General features: G+C 35.8%; 1 protein-coding gene across 1 annotated transcript; it reads left to right on the plus strand.

Annotated features, from left to right (window-relative positions):
* Nucleotides 1-7,144: 7,144 nt before the first annotated feature.
* LOC131602959 (probable xyloglucan endotransglucosylase/hydrolase protein 28) lies at nucleotides 7,145-9,358 on the plus strand. Its single transcript, XM_058875187.1, has 4 exons — nucleotides 7,145-7,579; nucleotides 7,690-7,790; nucleotides 8,213-8,421; nucleotides 8,537-9,358. The coding sequence occupies exons 1-4, from the start codon at nucleotides 7,390-7,392 to the stop codon at nucleotides 9,036-9,038; spliced, it is 1,002 nt and encodes a 333-aa protein (XP_058731170.1). The 5' UTR covers nucleotides 7,145-7,389; the 3' UTR covers nucleotides 9,039-9,358.
* The last annotated feature ends 5,388 nt before the right edge of the window (nucleotides 9,359-14,746 follow it).

The following is a 14,746-nucleotide window of genomic DNA, read 5'->3' on the forward strand; positions in this document are numbered from 1 at the left end:
AGCAATAAAGGAACTAAATGAGGTCTTTTTATTTAAAAAGTGTTCATAATCCTAAGTCTATTGAGAAATTACTCGCTCATGATATCTAAAAATGCAGACATAATTATAAACATACACATTTGCATAAGGTAAAAATATTATAAAGCAGTCTTGTGATATATATATATATATATATATCACATATATATATATATATATATATATATATATATATATATATATATATATATATATATATCACAACTATTGTTAAAGATAATTGTTGTGATAGGTAGTGTGTTGCCTACTTTATCACCACTGTCACACGTTTGTGGTGGAAAGCAGCATACTTACAATTACACACTACCTAACAACGGACGTTTGACCGTTATTATATGCATTTCACAACTATCGTGAATATTTTCATAGTAGTGATGACTCTTTTTCATAAAACAGAACATCACAATATGGCCATTTTTATTACACTAATTGCATTTTAGGGTTTTGAATTTAGATGTTGGTTGGGAATTACAAATATTGTTAAACTTTTTACTTTTGTTCTTAAGTTCATAACAAAGACCAACCTTATTGTAAGAAACCATTTGGTTACCTAACAAAAAATTCAAGTTGTCTCTTCCTTTCCTTTAGTTAATTTATCAAACATGTTTTAAATATAATCAACTTTATTTTTAAAAATGTCACATTGACTAAACTTAATAGATTCATCCAAGACTTTGTGAGAAGATAAAAAGTTTTGAATTAGATCATCTTGTCTTTCTTTAAGATTTTCTATTTCTTCCAATAAGTTTTTATTTTTTAATTCGAGGGAAAAAATAATGTATTTTATGGTAGAGACATTTTTTTCTTTCTAATTTACTTGTTTCTTTAGTTAGCTTTTTACAAATGCAAAACAAGTATTGATAAGAAAAATAAGAGGTTACCTCATATTTTCATGATTTTCCATGAGACGCATGTCTGCTTTTTCACATTGGTGGCATGTGGGAATGAACGATGTTCTTTCTTCATTTTGCTCCTGGAAACTTGAAAATTATTTTTCGTGCCTTAGGAACTCCTTGAATTTTCGAAACATACGCTTCATGTATTTATTAATCTCACATTGACAATCTTCATCTTCTGATTACATATATTTGATGTTAATAGCTTTTAGTGCAATAATTTTTCTCTTTTTCTTGTCACCTTCTTCGTCTTTAACAAGTCTTTTCAGCTTTATCTCATGTTCCCGCAATTTACCAAAAAGATTATACATGTCCATGGTTGCTAAATCCCTAGATTCACAAATCATAGTGAATTTAGGTTGCTAGTTACGGTTTGGGAATGTAAGGATTTTCACTACCAATTCCTTATTTGAAAAAGGTTTTCCCATAGTTCTCATATGATTTAAGATGTGGGTGAATCATGTCAGCATATGATTAATGTTCTCTTCATGTTTCATTATGAAAAAGTTCATACTTGTGGGTTAATGTGCCCAACCTTGACTTGCCCTCTTTACCTCAGTAGTCCCTTCATGGGTAATTTAGATGATGTCCTACATTTCTTTTGCAATCTCGCAATGAGAAACTCATAAAAACTCATCAAGACCAAGAGCAGTGGCGATGACAGTTTTTTCCTTCAAACTAAGTTGCATATTTTCCTTATCATCTTTGATCCAATCTTTTTGTTCACTATAGAAACATCAACTTTGTGTATAGGAACAAATGGACCTTCCTTCACAGCCTTCCAAATACCACAATTCATCCCTTCACTTATGAACTTCATCTTATATTTCCATAAACTATACCCTTCTCCATTAAAGGATTGAAGTTTATTTAGAGAATAACTTGAAGTCATTTCCTACCTCATAGAACGGTTAGTCATTAATAGAAGTTAAACTCTTATGCCACTTGTTGAACAAGTGACTCTAAGCATAAGAGGGAAGAAGGGTAATTTATGGCATTTAAAATTCATGATAAATTTTAAAACTTGTTTACTTAAAAAAAATTGTGTTAGTATTTAAATAAGCAGGAGAAAGCAGCGAAAAGAAATAGAGTAAATGACATAAAGTATAGAGACAAGGTTAGAGAGATGGCACCGAGATTTATACTGGTTCGACCGAATTTTGGTCGACTCCTGTTCCCGAGAGATCTTGAGAGTTTTAATAATAACTTATCTTTTATAAGTTATGCCTATAAACCTTTATTAGGAGCGGATTGAGAGATTTTACACTAGCTTATCTCCCCAACCAAACAAGAGCTTTTCTACGGGCTGAGCTCACGACCAAAGTAGTGATTTTATCAGGTAATCTCAATAACCAAACAAAACTTTTGTCAAGTTGATTTCTAGAACCAAACATATATTTTCACTAGTTTATCTCATAAGTAAAAAAGAACATTCAAGAGAGTCACACTCTTAAAACAAACAATGGAACATCACCAATATAACACATTCCTCACAAGTAGTTTTCACTCATAGGGCACTGAGGCAACTTTGATGAAAGAAAAATATTAAAGAGAGATAAGGAGTGTAATAAAATAGTAATAAATAGAAACATTACAATTTTTGGTGTGTTTTGGAATGAGGATAGACCTTCTTCATGTAGGAGAAAAATTGGCTTAAAAAGGAAAGAATCCACGAGCTGAATTAATGTGACAATCAATTAGGCCAATCAATTATTTCACCTCAATAATTTCAAGCTAAAAAATGTAAGGTTTTGATATTTAGTCGTTACCAATCATTAAGAAATTGTCTCAACCGGTTTTAGACTTTACCAGGTGAAGGGGACGCCTGTCTCCTCCCGAGTCAGATCCACAACATCAACCCTAGGCCGCTTATTACGGACCAGGGTGTCTGGATCTGGTTGTTGACGCAGAGGGGAAGGATGGATGATAGAAGGTCTCATATAACCCCCCTGACCAGAAGCACGAAGAGGAGATCCTGCAGCCACCAATGAAAAAGACGAAGTACCTGAACCATCCGTCGGAGTACCTTGCACAGCTGCCAATCGAGGATCAGCGTTCTTCTTGATCACCACCTTAGTCTTGCTCGCATGCTTAAGCATCCTGTCATGACGTGCCCCGTCCATGGATCCTGACAAACAAACACATAAGAGTCAGCTCATTATAACGGACAGAAACACACATAAAAAGAAAAACATCAACAGGCAGATACCGAGGTAAGCAAAAGCACCCTCGTCCGTCCCACTCGCCAGCAGATCCTTAATATTAATAAGACGGGGCTCCAACACCGGCTCCCCGCCATCATCAACTACAGGATTCCCCGACCGGTCCAACTTCGCGACCATAGGGAGGCCCCACACGAATTCCTGAAGAACGGCAAAATCAGTCCGTCCGTCCTCATCTAGATCCCCGACCCTAGTAATGTATTGATCGGTGCCGTATGCGAAATGGTCCCGCGGCCAGAAGAACCTAAACTTCGGTTTTCGAGCAGTAACAGGCTCCCCTATGTCATTGAGGACCGGACGGCCAAGCACATCCAAGGCCCGCTCCCGAGAAAAAACAGAGTCGCGAGCCTCCTTGGACTGAGGACGGATAAGGTAGAAACGTGTTTTATAATTCTTCAGGGAGTTAGAGTACGACTTGAAGATCTTCTTCGTCTGCTTTAGAGACACCCAACCGAATTGACCATGAACAACTTTCCGTTGCACGCAAAAGAAATTGAAAAACAACAGAGTGGTCGTCGCTATCTTCAAAAAAGAGCAAATCAGCTCGAACGCCTGGATGAAGGCGATCGCGTTAGGGTGAAGCTGACTGGGTGCCAGTTTTAGGTGATTGAACACAACGATCTGAAAGTCAGTAAAAGGCACCCGAAAGCCCATCTCCAAGAAATACCACCTCGTACATGGGAATCAGGTCAGGGGCATACACATCACACACCCGGTCTTCCTCCCCGGGGACAACTACGGACCACCCATTCTTGTTCACATCCCCCTCTGGATCCACATAGCCCCCGATCTCCAAGAAGATATCCGACAGGTCCTCGACGAAGTGACTCTCAGTCTCGAGCACGTCCCTCAGCACCTAGGAGTTCGGGGACACCCCTCATTGGGTCGGAGGTGTCGCTAACGACGAACCCAAACTTGAAGGACGTCCTTGATTGGCCATAATCACCTGAAAAGCAGGGGAGAATAGTGAATTCGACAGCATAATCAAATCCACCCTTCCACCACTGTTCAAAATGAAAGGACGCACAAACGATCAAAGGACGAAAGATCCCCGACCATGCCCTCCCCGAAGAATCAGTCGTCGAGCAAAATGCCATTCACGCTAACTCGGGCTAAACATACACACTACACCTAGGGCAACACTTTCAGAGACAAACCTAAAAATGCACTATGGGAAACACATAATCCCTAAAAATAATCAATGAAGCAGAAGTTAAGTTCACAACAAATAGCCTAGGGGTGATCGTATCCGAACCAATCCAAAAGCAAAACCGCAAATCGAACCAATCCAAACCGAAACCGCAAAAAACCGCATTTGGTTTGGATGATTTTGGATGGTTTTTGGACTGAACCGCACGGTTTGGTTTGGTTTGCGGTTTTTATTTCACGAAACCGAACGGAACCAAACCAAACCGCATATTTAACTTAAGTTTTAAAGTTTTTTCCAAATTCAATTGCACACAGCCACATCTAACGTTTTGAATTTTAATAATTAATTTATTAACTTAAGTTTTGGCATAATCCACTTAGTTTTTGTATTATATATATATATATATATATATATATATATATATATATATATAATTCTCTACATGTATTTCATTTTATAATGTATTTTTAGTTCCCTACTGTTCTTGTAATATAATTTCTTTTGTATGGTATAATATCATATATTATATTGATATTGAATTACTTTCCTTTTTCCTTTTATTTCAGTACATTTTTATTTTATAGTGTAAACCGCAGTCAACCGAACCGATTCTAACCGCATTGGTTTGGTTTGGTTTGGTTTGGATGACTTTTTAAAAATCAACCGAACCAAACCGAACCGCATGCATTTTTATCTCGCGGTTAGGATGGCTTTTATGCTCAAAACCGAACCAAACCGCACCGCGAACACCCCTAAAATAGCCTACGAATTCACAACCGTCAACGGCGGAGAAACTAGTCTTCTCCACCGTCTACCACCAACAAACCACATAACTTACATCTAAAGTCACGCTAAAAGCCTTACCCTAACCGCATTCCATACATCTCTAAGACAGTCAAAAGGAAAAAGCAGGGAACAAAACGAAGGTGTGAACTTACGATTAAGATTCTGATGAAGATGACGACTGTAGCTAATGAAACGTCACGGCGGAAGACGTGGTCGGCGATGGGAGAAGAAACGCACAGGGAACAAGCTTGGAATGCTTGAAAAAGAAGACAGTTCAAAGTATTTATAGGCGCCTAGGAACATCACGCACACCACACGTGACCTCTGTGAATGGAAGAGTCATCATTAACCCTAGGAGCCTACGGCTAGACTAGTCATCATTACGCATCAAATGCGACACGTATCTCGAACAACTAACTCCCAAGCGACACGCCTCCAAGCTCCCGGCCTAACCGTCCCTCTCCCCGTGCTTTCTTGACCCGACCGGAGGCACCAGGTCCATCTCCCCGGTAGAGCTCTTTTGCCCAGCGTCCTTAAAGTCGTCGCTCCTACAGTCGGAAGCAACGACTTGGGGGCTCCTGTTCCGGACCGACCCAATTATTCCAATTGGCCCAATCCACTCATTGGTCCAATGCATTCTGGTCCATACACGCGACAACCTTCCCCGGTCTGCTCCGGGCAAACACAAGACACAACCGAGCACGCTGAAGCCTCGTGCTCGGCAATGACTAGTTATCCGCGTTTCCTGGCCGAAAACCACTCGTGGGCCCTCAAAAGATGGAGTCCGTTTTCATAGAGCTGCCCTATAAATAGCCCTCTAACCCTAGAGGGCAAGGTAATCATTTTCCTACCCAAAATCTCTCACTTTTCTGTTGTACCTTGTTGTCCAAACACTTACTTTGCCATCGGAGTACCTTGCAGGTACAACCACATTTTTTCTCTCAACCGTCCCGAAGTTCAAGCCTCACCGTTGCTGACCACCTGTTCTGCTCGGTAAAAATCAACTTCTATTTATAATTTTAAATTAATATTACAAATCAATATTTCGCTTCCTTTATTTGCCATCACTTCTTTAACTCATCTTTGTCTCCGGTACTATTTTTAACCCTTAACTTCTATTTATAATTTTAAATTAATATTACAAAATGTGATATTGAAATTTTAAAAAAAATAAAATAGGCCAGTAATTACTAGTAAATGAAAAATTTCAATTAAATTAATAATTATGTTAACAAGAGAGTCTTTTACTCATTCATCTCAACATACATCTTTAGTTGATCATAAAATTCTAATGAATTTCACATTAAATATATGTGTTGAATTAAGTGCGCGTGTATATATATATATATATATATATATATATATATATATATATATATATATATATATATATATATATATATATATATATATATATATATATATATATATATATATATATATATATATATATATATATATAGAGAGAGAGAGAGAGAGAGAGAGAGAGAGAGAGAGGAGGGATCAAATTACATCCGAAGAGTTACACCACGAGTTACACTCATTCAATAACTACATTTTGAATTAATATTTTTTAAATTCAACCGTTGGATTGAAACATAATATCATATAGATCATACCTATAAAGTTTGAGCTTAATCTATATTGATTTACTATATGATCAAGATATCCAAAGATTAACGTCAAAATGAGCTTTCATATAACGTTAATTTTGATGTAATTCAATGACATAGTAAATCATTATAGATTAAGCTCAAACTTTATAGGTATGATCTATATGATATTATGTTTCAATCCAACGGTTGAATTTAAAAAATATTAATTCAAAATGTAGTTATTGAATGAGTGTAACTCGTGGTGTAACTCTTCGGGTGTAATTTGATCCCTCCTCAGATATATATATATATATATATATATATATATATATATATATATATATATATATATATATATATATATATATATATATATATATATATATATATATATATATATATATATATATATAATGAGAATAGTATGTTATCTGAAATTTAACATTTATTTACTCAAACAATTTGTCCACATTTGAAAACAGCTCAACAAAGTTCCAACACTCTCACCAATAAAATAAGCTTTCCTTTGTCTCTGCCTTTCTTCTCTCAAATAACCAGCTAGCCTCCTCTCTCTATCTCTTCTAGCTGTAGAACAACATATTCCAAACCTCTCTCAATCCATCACCCTTTTCCTTCTTCTTCACTATCCTATTTCTGCACCACTCCTTATTCATCTTCTACACACACACAAAAAAAACATCATGGGAGCTTCTCAAATGGGGTTTCTCTTCTTTTGCTCTATCCTCTTTCTTTCTCCTTCTGCTTCTGCTTCATCGATAAATCTACCTATTATAGCCTTTGATGAAGGGTACACACCCTTGTTTGGTGACAATAACGTCTTTGTTCATAAAGATGGCAAATCGGTTCATCTTTCACTTGATGAAAGAACAGGTTTGTTTCAGAATCTTTATTGGGTTGTCTGGTTTTTTCTAGTTATGGTGATTTTGTTGATAAAAAATTATTTTTTTATTGTTTTTTCCATTTTTGGGTTGTGTTTGCAGGTTCTGGATTTGTGTCTCATGATCTTTACCTTCATGGGTTTTTCAGTGCTTCCATTAAGCTACCTGCTGATTACACTGCTGGAGTTGTGGTTGCTTTTTATGTGAGTTTTTGCATCAAATTTGTTTCTTAAATTAAATTATAATATCTTTGTTTTGTTTTCCACAAATCTGGCTATGAAGCTTTTTGATTTTCTTAGTGTTCTCTCTCTTTTTTTTTCTTTTCTGAGTAGGAGATAATCTGAAAAAGTCTCAGGGTTTTGAAGGCTTGCATGTGATTTTTTTTTTTTGTGAAATAATTATTAATGAGACAATTTTCAATTTAATTTTCCTCAACCACATGTTCATTGATGGTGACGAAATTTTAGGATTTTAGGATTTTATACTTTTTTTCTGATAAAAATTTAATTTAGTTTGAACCAGAAACGTCACTGTTTTTCAATCTTTGGGTTTTAGAAAGACAGAAATAGAAATAATCTTTAAAAAAAGGAAAAATGTTTCATCATATATATTTTTGTATCTGCAGATGTCAAATGGTGACATGTATGAGAAGAACCATGATGAAATAGACTTTGAATTTTTGGGTAACATTAGAGGCAAAGATTGGAGGATTCAGACCAATGTTTATGGCAATGGAAGTACCAGCATTGGCAGAGAGGAAAGATTTGGTCTCTGGTTTGATCCTGCTGAGGATTTTCATCAATATAGTATTCTCTGGACAGATTCTCGAATCATGTATAACCCTCTTTCTCTCTTTAAGTTGTTTTCATAAATTCTCTGAACGATGTTAACTATTGCGACGTTTTCATGTTAATAAGTAATAACTCTGTACATGTTTTACCTTGTGCAGATTTTATGTAGATAACATTCCTATTCGAGAAGTTACGCGAACGGAATCCATGGGAGGAGATTTCCCCTCTAAGCCGATGACTCTATATGCGACAATATGGGATGCGTCCGATTGGGCTACCAACGGTGGAAAGTACAGAGTGAATTACAAGTATGCACCTTACGTCGCTAAATTTTCGGACCTAGTCTTACACGGTTGTGCAGTTGATCCGATTGAGCATGTAGCCAACTGTGACACTGCTCAAGGTTCCAAATCCGTTCCATCCGGTGTGACACCATTACAAAGAATCAAAATGGAGAATTTCAGAAAGAAACACATGACATACTCTTACTGTTACGACAAAATCAGATACAAAGCCCCTCCGTCCGAGTGTGCTATCAATCCTCAAGAAGCCGAACGACTAAGAAGATTCGACCCTGTCACATTCGGTAGCGGCCGACATCGCCATGGAAAACGACACCATTCCAGCAGATCAAGTCAGACAGAAGCTGTTTCATTTTAAGTAAACTTCGCACCCGAAGATTATTTTCATCCTCGACGACTCTGCTCAATTAAACCACTTGGGTTAAATTTCTTTTCCTCTCTTTGTGTTGTATAGAAAGAGAGGAACATATAATTCATGAGTATGATAATTTTGATATGGTATGTATGTGTATAGTTCATACCTTAATTTCCCAGGCATTTTGTGATTTATGTTATGCTTTATTATTACAAATTATTATTACTATTATTATTAAATCTGTTGATTCTGTAATTCAAAAAATAATTTAGCATAAGTTATTATTATTTAATGAAGTTAGGTATGACTTATTTCTTTTGAAATGATTCAACTTAACACTTATGTTTTATTCTTTTGTCTAAGTTAGTATTAATAAACATACATGTCTGGTTGCTAGGAGTTTTATGTGGCCATTTATAATTTGTCAGTTTATGTACATATTTACATTCATTTTATTTATTATTTCTTAATGGAATCCAATGTGAGAAACTGAAGAATTAATCAATGCAGTGGCATACAATTATTATTATTATTGAGTATTGACCAAAGTTTGCATGTCTTCATTATTATGGTACTTAATTGTTTCTGACCTACACCATGTGTATGTATCCGTTGTAAAGTAAAGCCAATTATAAGTGCTTATTATTGACATTACAATTTTAAGAAAACAGAATCTAAATGTTAGAAGAAAACGACATATACATAATACATGAATCTTTTGTTACATATATGCTTTATTTGAAGCATAACTCTGACACCAACCTAAGCATGTCGACATTACAACAAATGAATTTCACTAATGGTTTGAACTTTGAAGGGGATGAATTAATAGTCAACTTTAGTGAAGAAATTTTCACCTTAAATTTTTGTGGTGAGAAATAGTGTTGTGTTTGTTTTTTCTCTTTCGGCTGGTACTTTACTTCCAACTATGGACAGCTTGGTTTTTCAAATGGAAAAGATTCTTATAAAGCATTTTTTGTTTTTCGAAAAACTTCTCGTGAAACTTACCGCTAGATACAAATTTCATGCTAAAAGAATCACATTCATGACTTAGTTTCCAAGCAAAAATATATTAATGTTTAAATAATAATTTGTTCCTACGGATCTACCTTTGCTTGGTGTTTAATCTCCTATAATATAGTACAGGTCCAACACATTGAAGCGTAATACTTACCTTAAAACTGTTTAAAAAGGACTAGTTTTAAAATGGTGAATTTTAAGATTCTATTTTAGTAAAATTTACTTAATTTATAATTATAATTTATTTTTGGAATGATTTAAAATATAAAATTATTTATTAATTTAATACGAGTTGAGATCCTCATTTTGCTAAATGAAATAAATAGAGAATTCTATTTATAAGAGAGATAAACAATTTCAAATGAATGATTGATTAGTGGGCTACATCTAATATTTTGAGACAAATTTAGTAAAAAAGAAAAAGGGGCTCTAATACTCCTTTCGGTTCTAAAAGATTTGAAAAACTAATGAGTTTGTTGAGAGTAATTCTTTGTGTCAAAACTATGCTGCGTGTTGAAATAGTAATTTGTTGAAATGTCGAAAAAATGTCTCGACATGATTTCGATTTAGTATTATTTTGTTTGTTTTAGTTAATTAGTTGAAGACTGCTTAGTGAACAAACAATGTCAGCTTATAAATAGGAAGATATTCTATATTCCTATCATTGTAATAATTAGGGGTGGCAAAATGGGCCGCCCGCCCCGCCCCGCCTTATGCCCGCCAAAAAACGAGCGGGGCGGGCATGCCCGCCTAGTAAAATGGGCATCAAAATCATGCCCGCCCCGCCAAGATGGCGGGTTGGCGGGCGGCGGGCTTACCCGCCTATTTATATTTATATTTTTTTAATAGATTAATATGCTTTTTTTACCTTTTAATTAAACTTTTCACTTATTTTTTAAAACAATTTTTTATAAAAGTAATTTTTTAACAAATTTACTCTAAAAAATATTACATATATTTATAAATAAATGTATAAAATAAACCATCAAGAATTGCAATTACTAGAATTAACTAAAAAAATAGTGCGTTTTGAAGGAGGAGCGGGTTTTGGCGAGCGGCGGGCTTTGGCGGGGCGGGTATGGCGGGCGGCGGGTTTTGGCGGGGCGAGCTTTGGCGAGCGGCGAGCCTAAAATCCCAACCCAACCCGCCAATTTTTAGCGGGTGCACGGGCGGCCCGGCGGGCCTCGACCCGTTTTGCCACCCCTAGTAATAATGCAGTTGCATAGAGAAAATGATTGAATAAACTTCAGTTTGAAAGGAAAGAGAAACTCTGAAGAAATATTATTTTTCTTATCTTTTTCTCTCAAATTCTAATTTCTCCTTTCCTCTCTAATTCATTTTTTTTACTCCTCTCATAATAATTGTGCAGCAGAATCATCTTGCAGCCAATGTATGGTTAATTCACTCAAGTAAAGAGTGAAGAACAAGAGGCGAAATCAATCGAAAAATTAATTTTTGTTCATTAAAATTGATTTAAATTATCCAAGTTTTAGGTATAATTCCAATAGAGTTAACACTATCAAACTTATTAACATTATCACGTCAGCATATCATAATACATACCAGTAAGAAGGAAGAATATGTTAATAAAGAGTTAACATTATCACGTCAGCATATCATAAAGTGGACTTCGCTCAAGCCTATGACTGTGTCGATTGGAGGTTCTTAAAGGAGATGTTAATAAAGATGGGCTTTGGCTACCGATGGATGAAATGGATGGAGGCGGAAGTGTTCAATAGTAACCTGTCAGTTTTGGTAAATGGGAGTCCCTCAAGAGAATTTAAAGCTGAGCGGGGTTTGAGACAAAGTGACCCATTGTCACCATTTCTCTTCACAATCGTGGCAGAAGGACTTGCAGGCTTGATGAGGCGGTCGACTGGTAGAGGTGATTTTAAGGGATTCAAAATTAATGAGGAAATATCGTATGATTTACTACAATTTGTAGATGATACTGTATTAGTGGGAGATGGTTCGTGGGGAAATTTGTGGGCAATAAAGGTAATTCTTCGAGCTCTTGAGATGGTATCGGGGCTGAGAGTTAACATGTGGAAAAGTAAGCTTTATGGAGTTGAGATGGATCAATACTTTCTTGAGGCTGCAAGTCAATTTCTCTGTTGCAAATTGGACAACATCCCTTTTAAGTTCCTTGGGGTAACAATTGGAGGTAATTCGGGAAGTGTGAGTTTTTGGAACCCGATTATGGAAAAAAATGAGGGCCAAGTTATCTCCTTGGATTGGGAGACTGCTTTCCATAGGGGGAAGAGTGACATTAATCAATTCTGTAATCACTAACTTGCCGGTGTATCAAATGTCATTCTTCAAGATGCCAACAAGAGTGATAGAAGAGGTGGTAAAGCTGCAGGGAAATTTCCTCTGGCATAATGTAGGAGAAAAGCAAGGAGTGCATTGGCTAAGCTGGAATACAATATGCAAGAAGAAGGCAGATGGAGGATTAGGCGTCAAGGACATGGCAAGATTCAACAAGGCTTTGATATCTAAGTGGCTGTGGAGATTTCTGAAAGAAAATGATGCGATATGGCATGGAATTCTGGAGGCAAAGTATGGAAGTTTGTCTAATAGGTTATTATTCAAGAATTCGAGTGGTAGACATTCACTAGAGTCTATATGGTGGAGGGATTTGATGAAAATAGGTGACTGTAACAGTGTTGGTGGTTTTGACTCAAAACATCGCAGTAAGAATTGGGGATGGTAGTAGGGTGCCGTTTTGGAATAGTAAATGGATGGGTCAATATTCTTTGTGTGTTGTTTTTCTTATTCTGTTTCAGGTGCTGGAAAGTGAAGGAAATAATGTGCAGGAAATGGGTGTATGGGAGAACAACCAGTGGCAGTGGAGGATAGTGGAGAATGAGGATAATCTGAATCATGAAGCTTTAGAGGAATGGGCTGAGTTGAAACTGTTACTGTTAGAAGTTGAACCAAAGAGGTGGGAGAATGATACTTTTGTTTGGCCTCAGAACGGATTGGGAATTTTCAATGTGAAAGACTACTAGGATATGTTGGTGCAGCAGCCCACTAGAGTGGAAGTCGAGACGAGGATCAAGAAAGTTTGGGCTTTAGTGTGGAAGTCATAGATGCTGTCGAAGGTGAAGATTTTTGCTTGGAGATTGTTCAAGGATAGATTGGCAACAAGGGCACAACTGGTTAAAAGAGGAATAATAGAAAATAATGATAATTCTTGCTGCGTTTTTGGGTGCAATTTTCAGGAAAACACCCAAAACTTGTTTCTGTCGTGTGGATTAGCAGCAGGGGCGTGGAGGAAGATTTACCAATGGTTAGGTTTAGATCACCAAAGACAAAATTCTTGCTGTATGGACTTTCTGCACATGGTGGGGGAGCTGAAAAGAAAATGTGCGAAAAGGAGGGTGAGTGTGCTTTGGGTAACCGTTTGTTGGTACATTTGGAAACATCAAAATAACATCATTTTCAACAATGGTGTAGTAGACATAGAGGAAATTGTTCAAAATGTAAAGATGTATTCACGGTGGTGGTTAGCCATAGTGAACAAACAAAAAATATCTTGTAACTATTATGAATGGTGCCGTAGTCCATTAGAATTTATGTAGTCTTGTAACTATTATGAATGGTGCCATAGTCCATTAGAATTTATGTAGGGCTAGGAAGATTGAAATGTGTACTTGTTGGGTCTGAACTTGTTTGTAATTGCTGAGAATTTTCTTGATTCTCGGTTCAGGTTGTTTTAATATATATACATCATTGATTATCAAAAAAAAAACAGAAAGAAAATTACTCGGTTTTTTAACTTTTTATAATTAATAAATATATTTTTGTAATCAACATATATATGTTTTTTTTTGAAATTTTAAAAACACCAACCAAATATTATATATAAAAAAGAGATACAAAGGAAGAAGAACAAACTAATCCTTCTCACCGAAGAGAGACGATGAATAGGAAGGTCCAACTTATTGTGAATAAAATCATCTCTAATAAAAGATGAAGTATGATACCATCAAGGAGTCGCAAAAATTGATAAATCAAAATTGGCCAACTTGACCGCACAGTGGTTGCCTTCACGATGAATATGAGAGACAAAAAAGTTCATGATACTGATTAACCATAAACAGGTGGACTATACATTATTGAAATTGGCAAGGAACAATGATTTAATTTTTGAGTGTTAATGTTACCAGCTTGGAATTACACTCGAGCCAAAGCTGGTGCCAACCTCAATGAAAGCTAGTTCAATTTCCTCCATAACACTAACCAACTCTACATTTAAAGTTGAGTTAATTTTCAATATTGACTCCATAACATTCAAGAATGTTTCAATCTTTGTCCCTATATATCCCACCACTATAGCAACATTGTTGGGTTTGGTTAAAATATATATGTTGAAGAAGTCCCACATTACTTAGTTTTATGAAGGAAGGGGAGTCCAAGACTAATTATAGGATTCAAGTTTTTCTCTACAAGATATACCAATCAAAAACACTTTAAATTTGTATTTGACTTTTTATATTCTCTCTTATACTATTGTTTTAGAGTGTAGTGGGGTAGTTAAATATTTTCTTTGGAGAGTGCGGGTGTATTGTTAGAAGAGTATATGAGAAGGAAACTATGAGTTATGAAGAAGTTGCTAGTAAAATTATTTCTGAAGAAAGAAGATTGAAGGGTAAGGATAATACTTCATCAAACGCAGTGCTGGTTGC

This window comes from Vicia villosa, linkage group LG5 (genome assembly GCF_029867415.1).
Source record: "Vicia villosa cultivar HV-30 ecotype Madison, WI linkage group LG5, Vvil1.0, whole genome shotgun sequence".
Classification (NCBI taxonomy): Eukaryota; Viridiplantae; Streptophyta; class Magnoliopsida; order Fabales; family Fabaceae; genus Vicia; species Vicia villosa.

Coding starts and splice junctions, on each gene's coding strand:
- LOC131602959 (XM_058875187.1), top strand. CDS start 7,390: ATGGGAGCTTCTCAAATGGGGTTTCTCTTCTTTTGCTCTATCCTCTTT. Junction 7,580..7,689: donor TTCACTTGATGAAAGAACAG/GTTTGTTTCAGA, acceptor TTGTGTTTGCAG/GTTCTGGATTTGTGTCTCAT. Junction 8,422..8,536: donor TGGACAGATTCTCGAATCAT/GTATAACCCTCT, acceptor TACCTTGTGCAG/ATTTTATGTAGATAACATTC.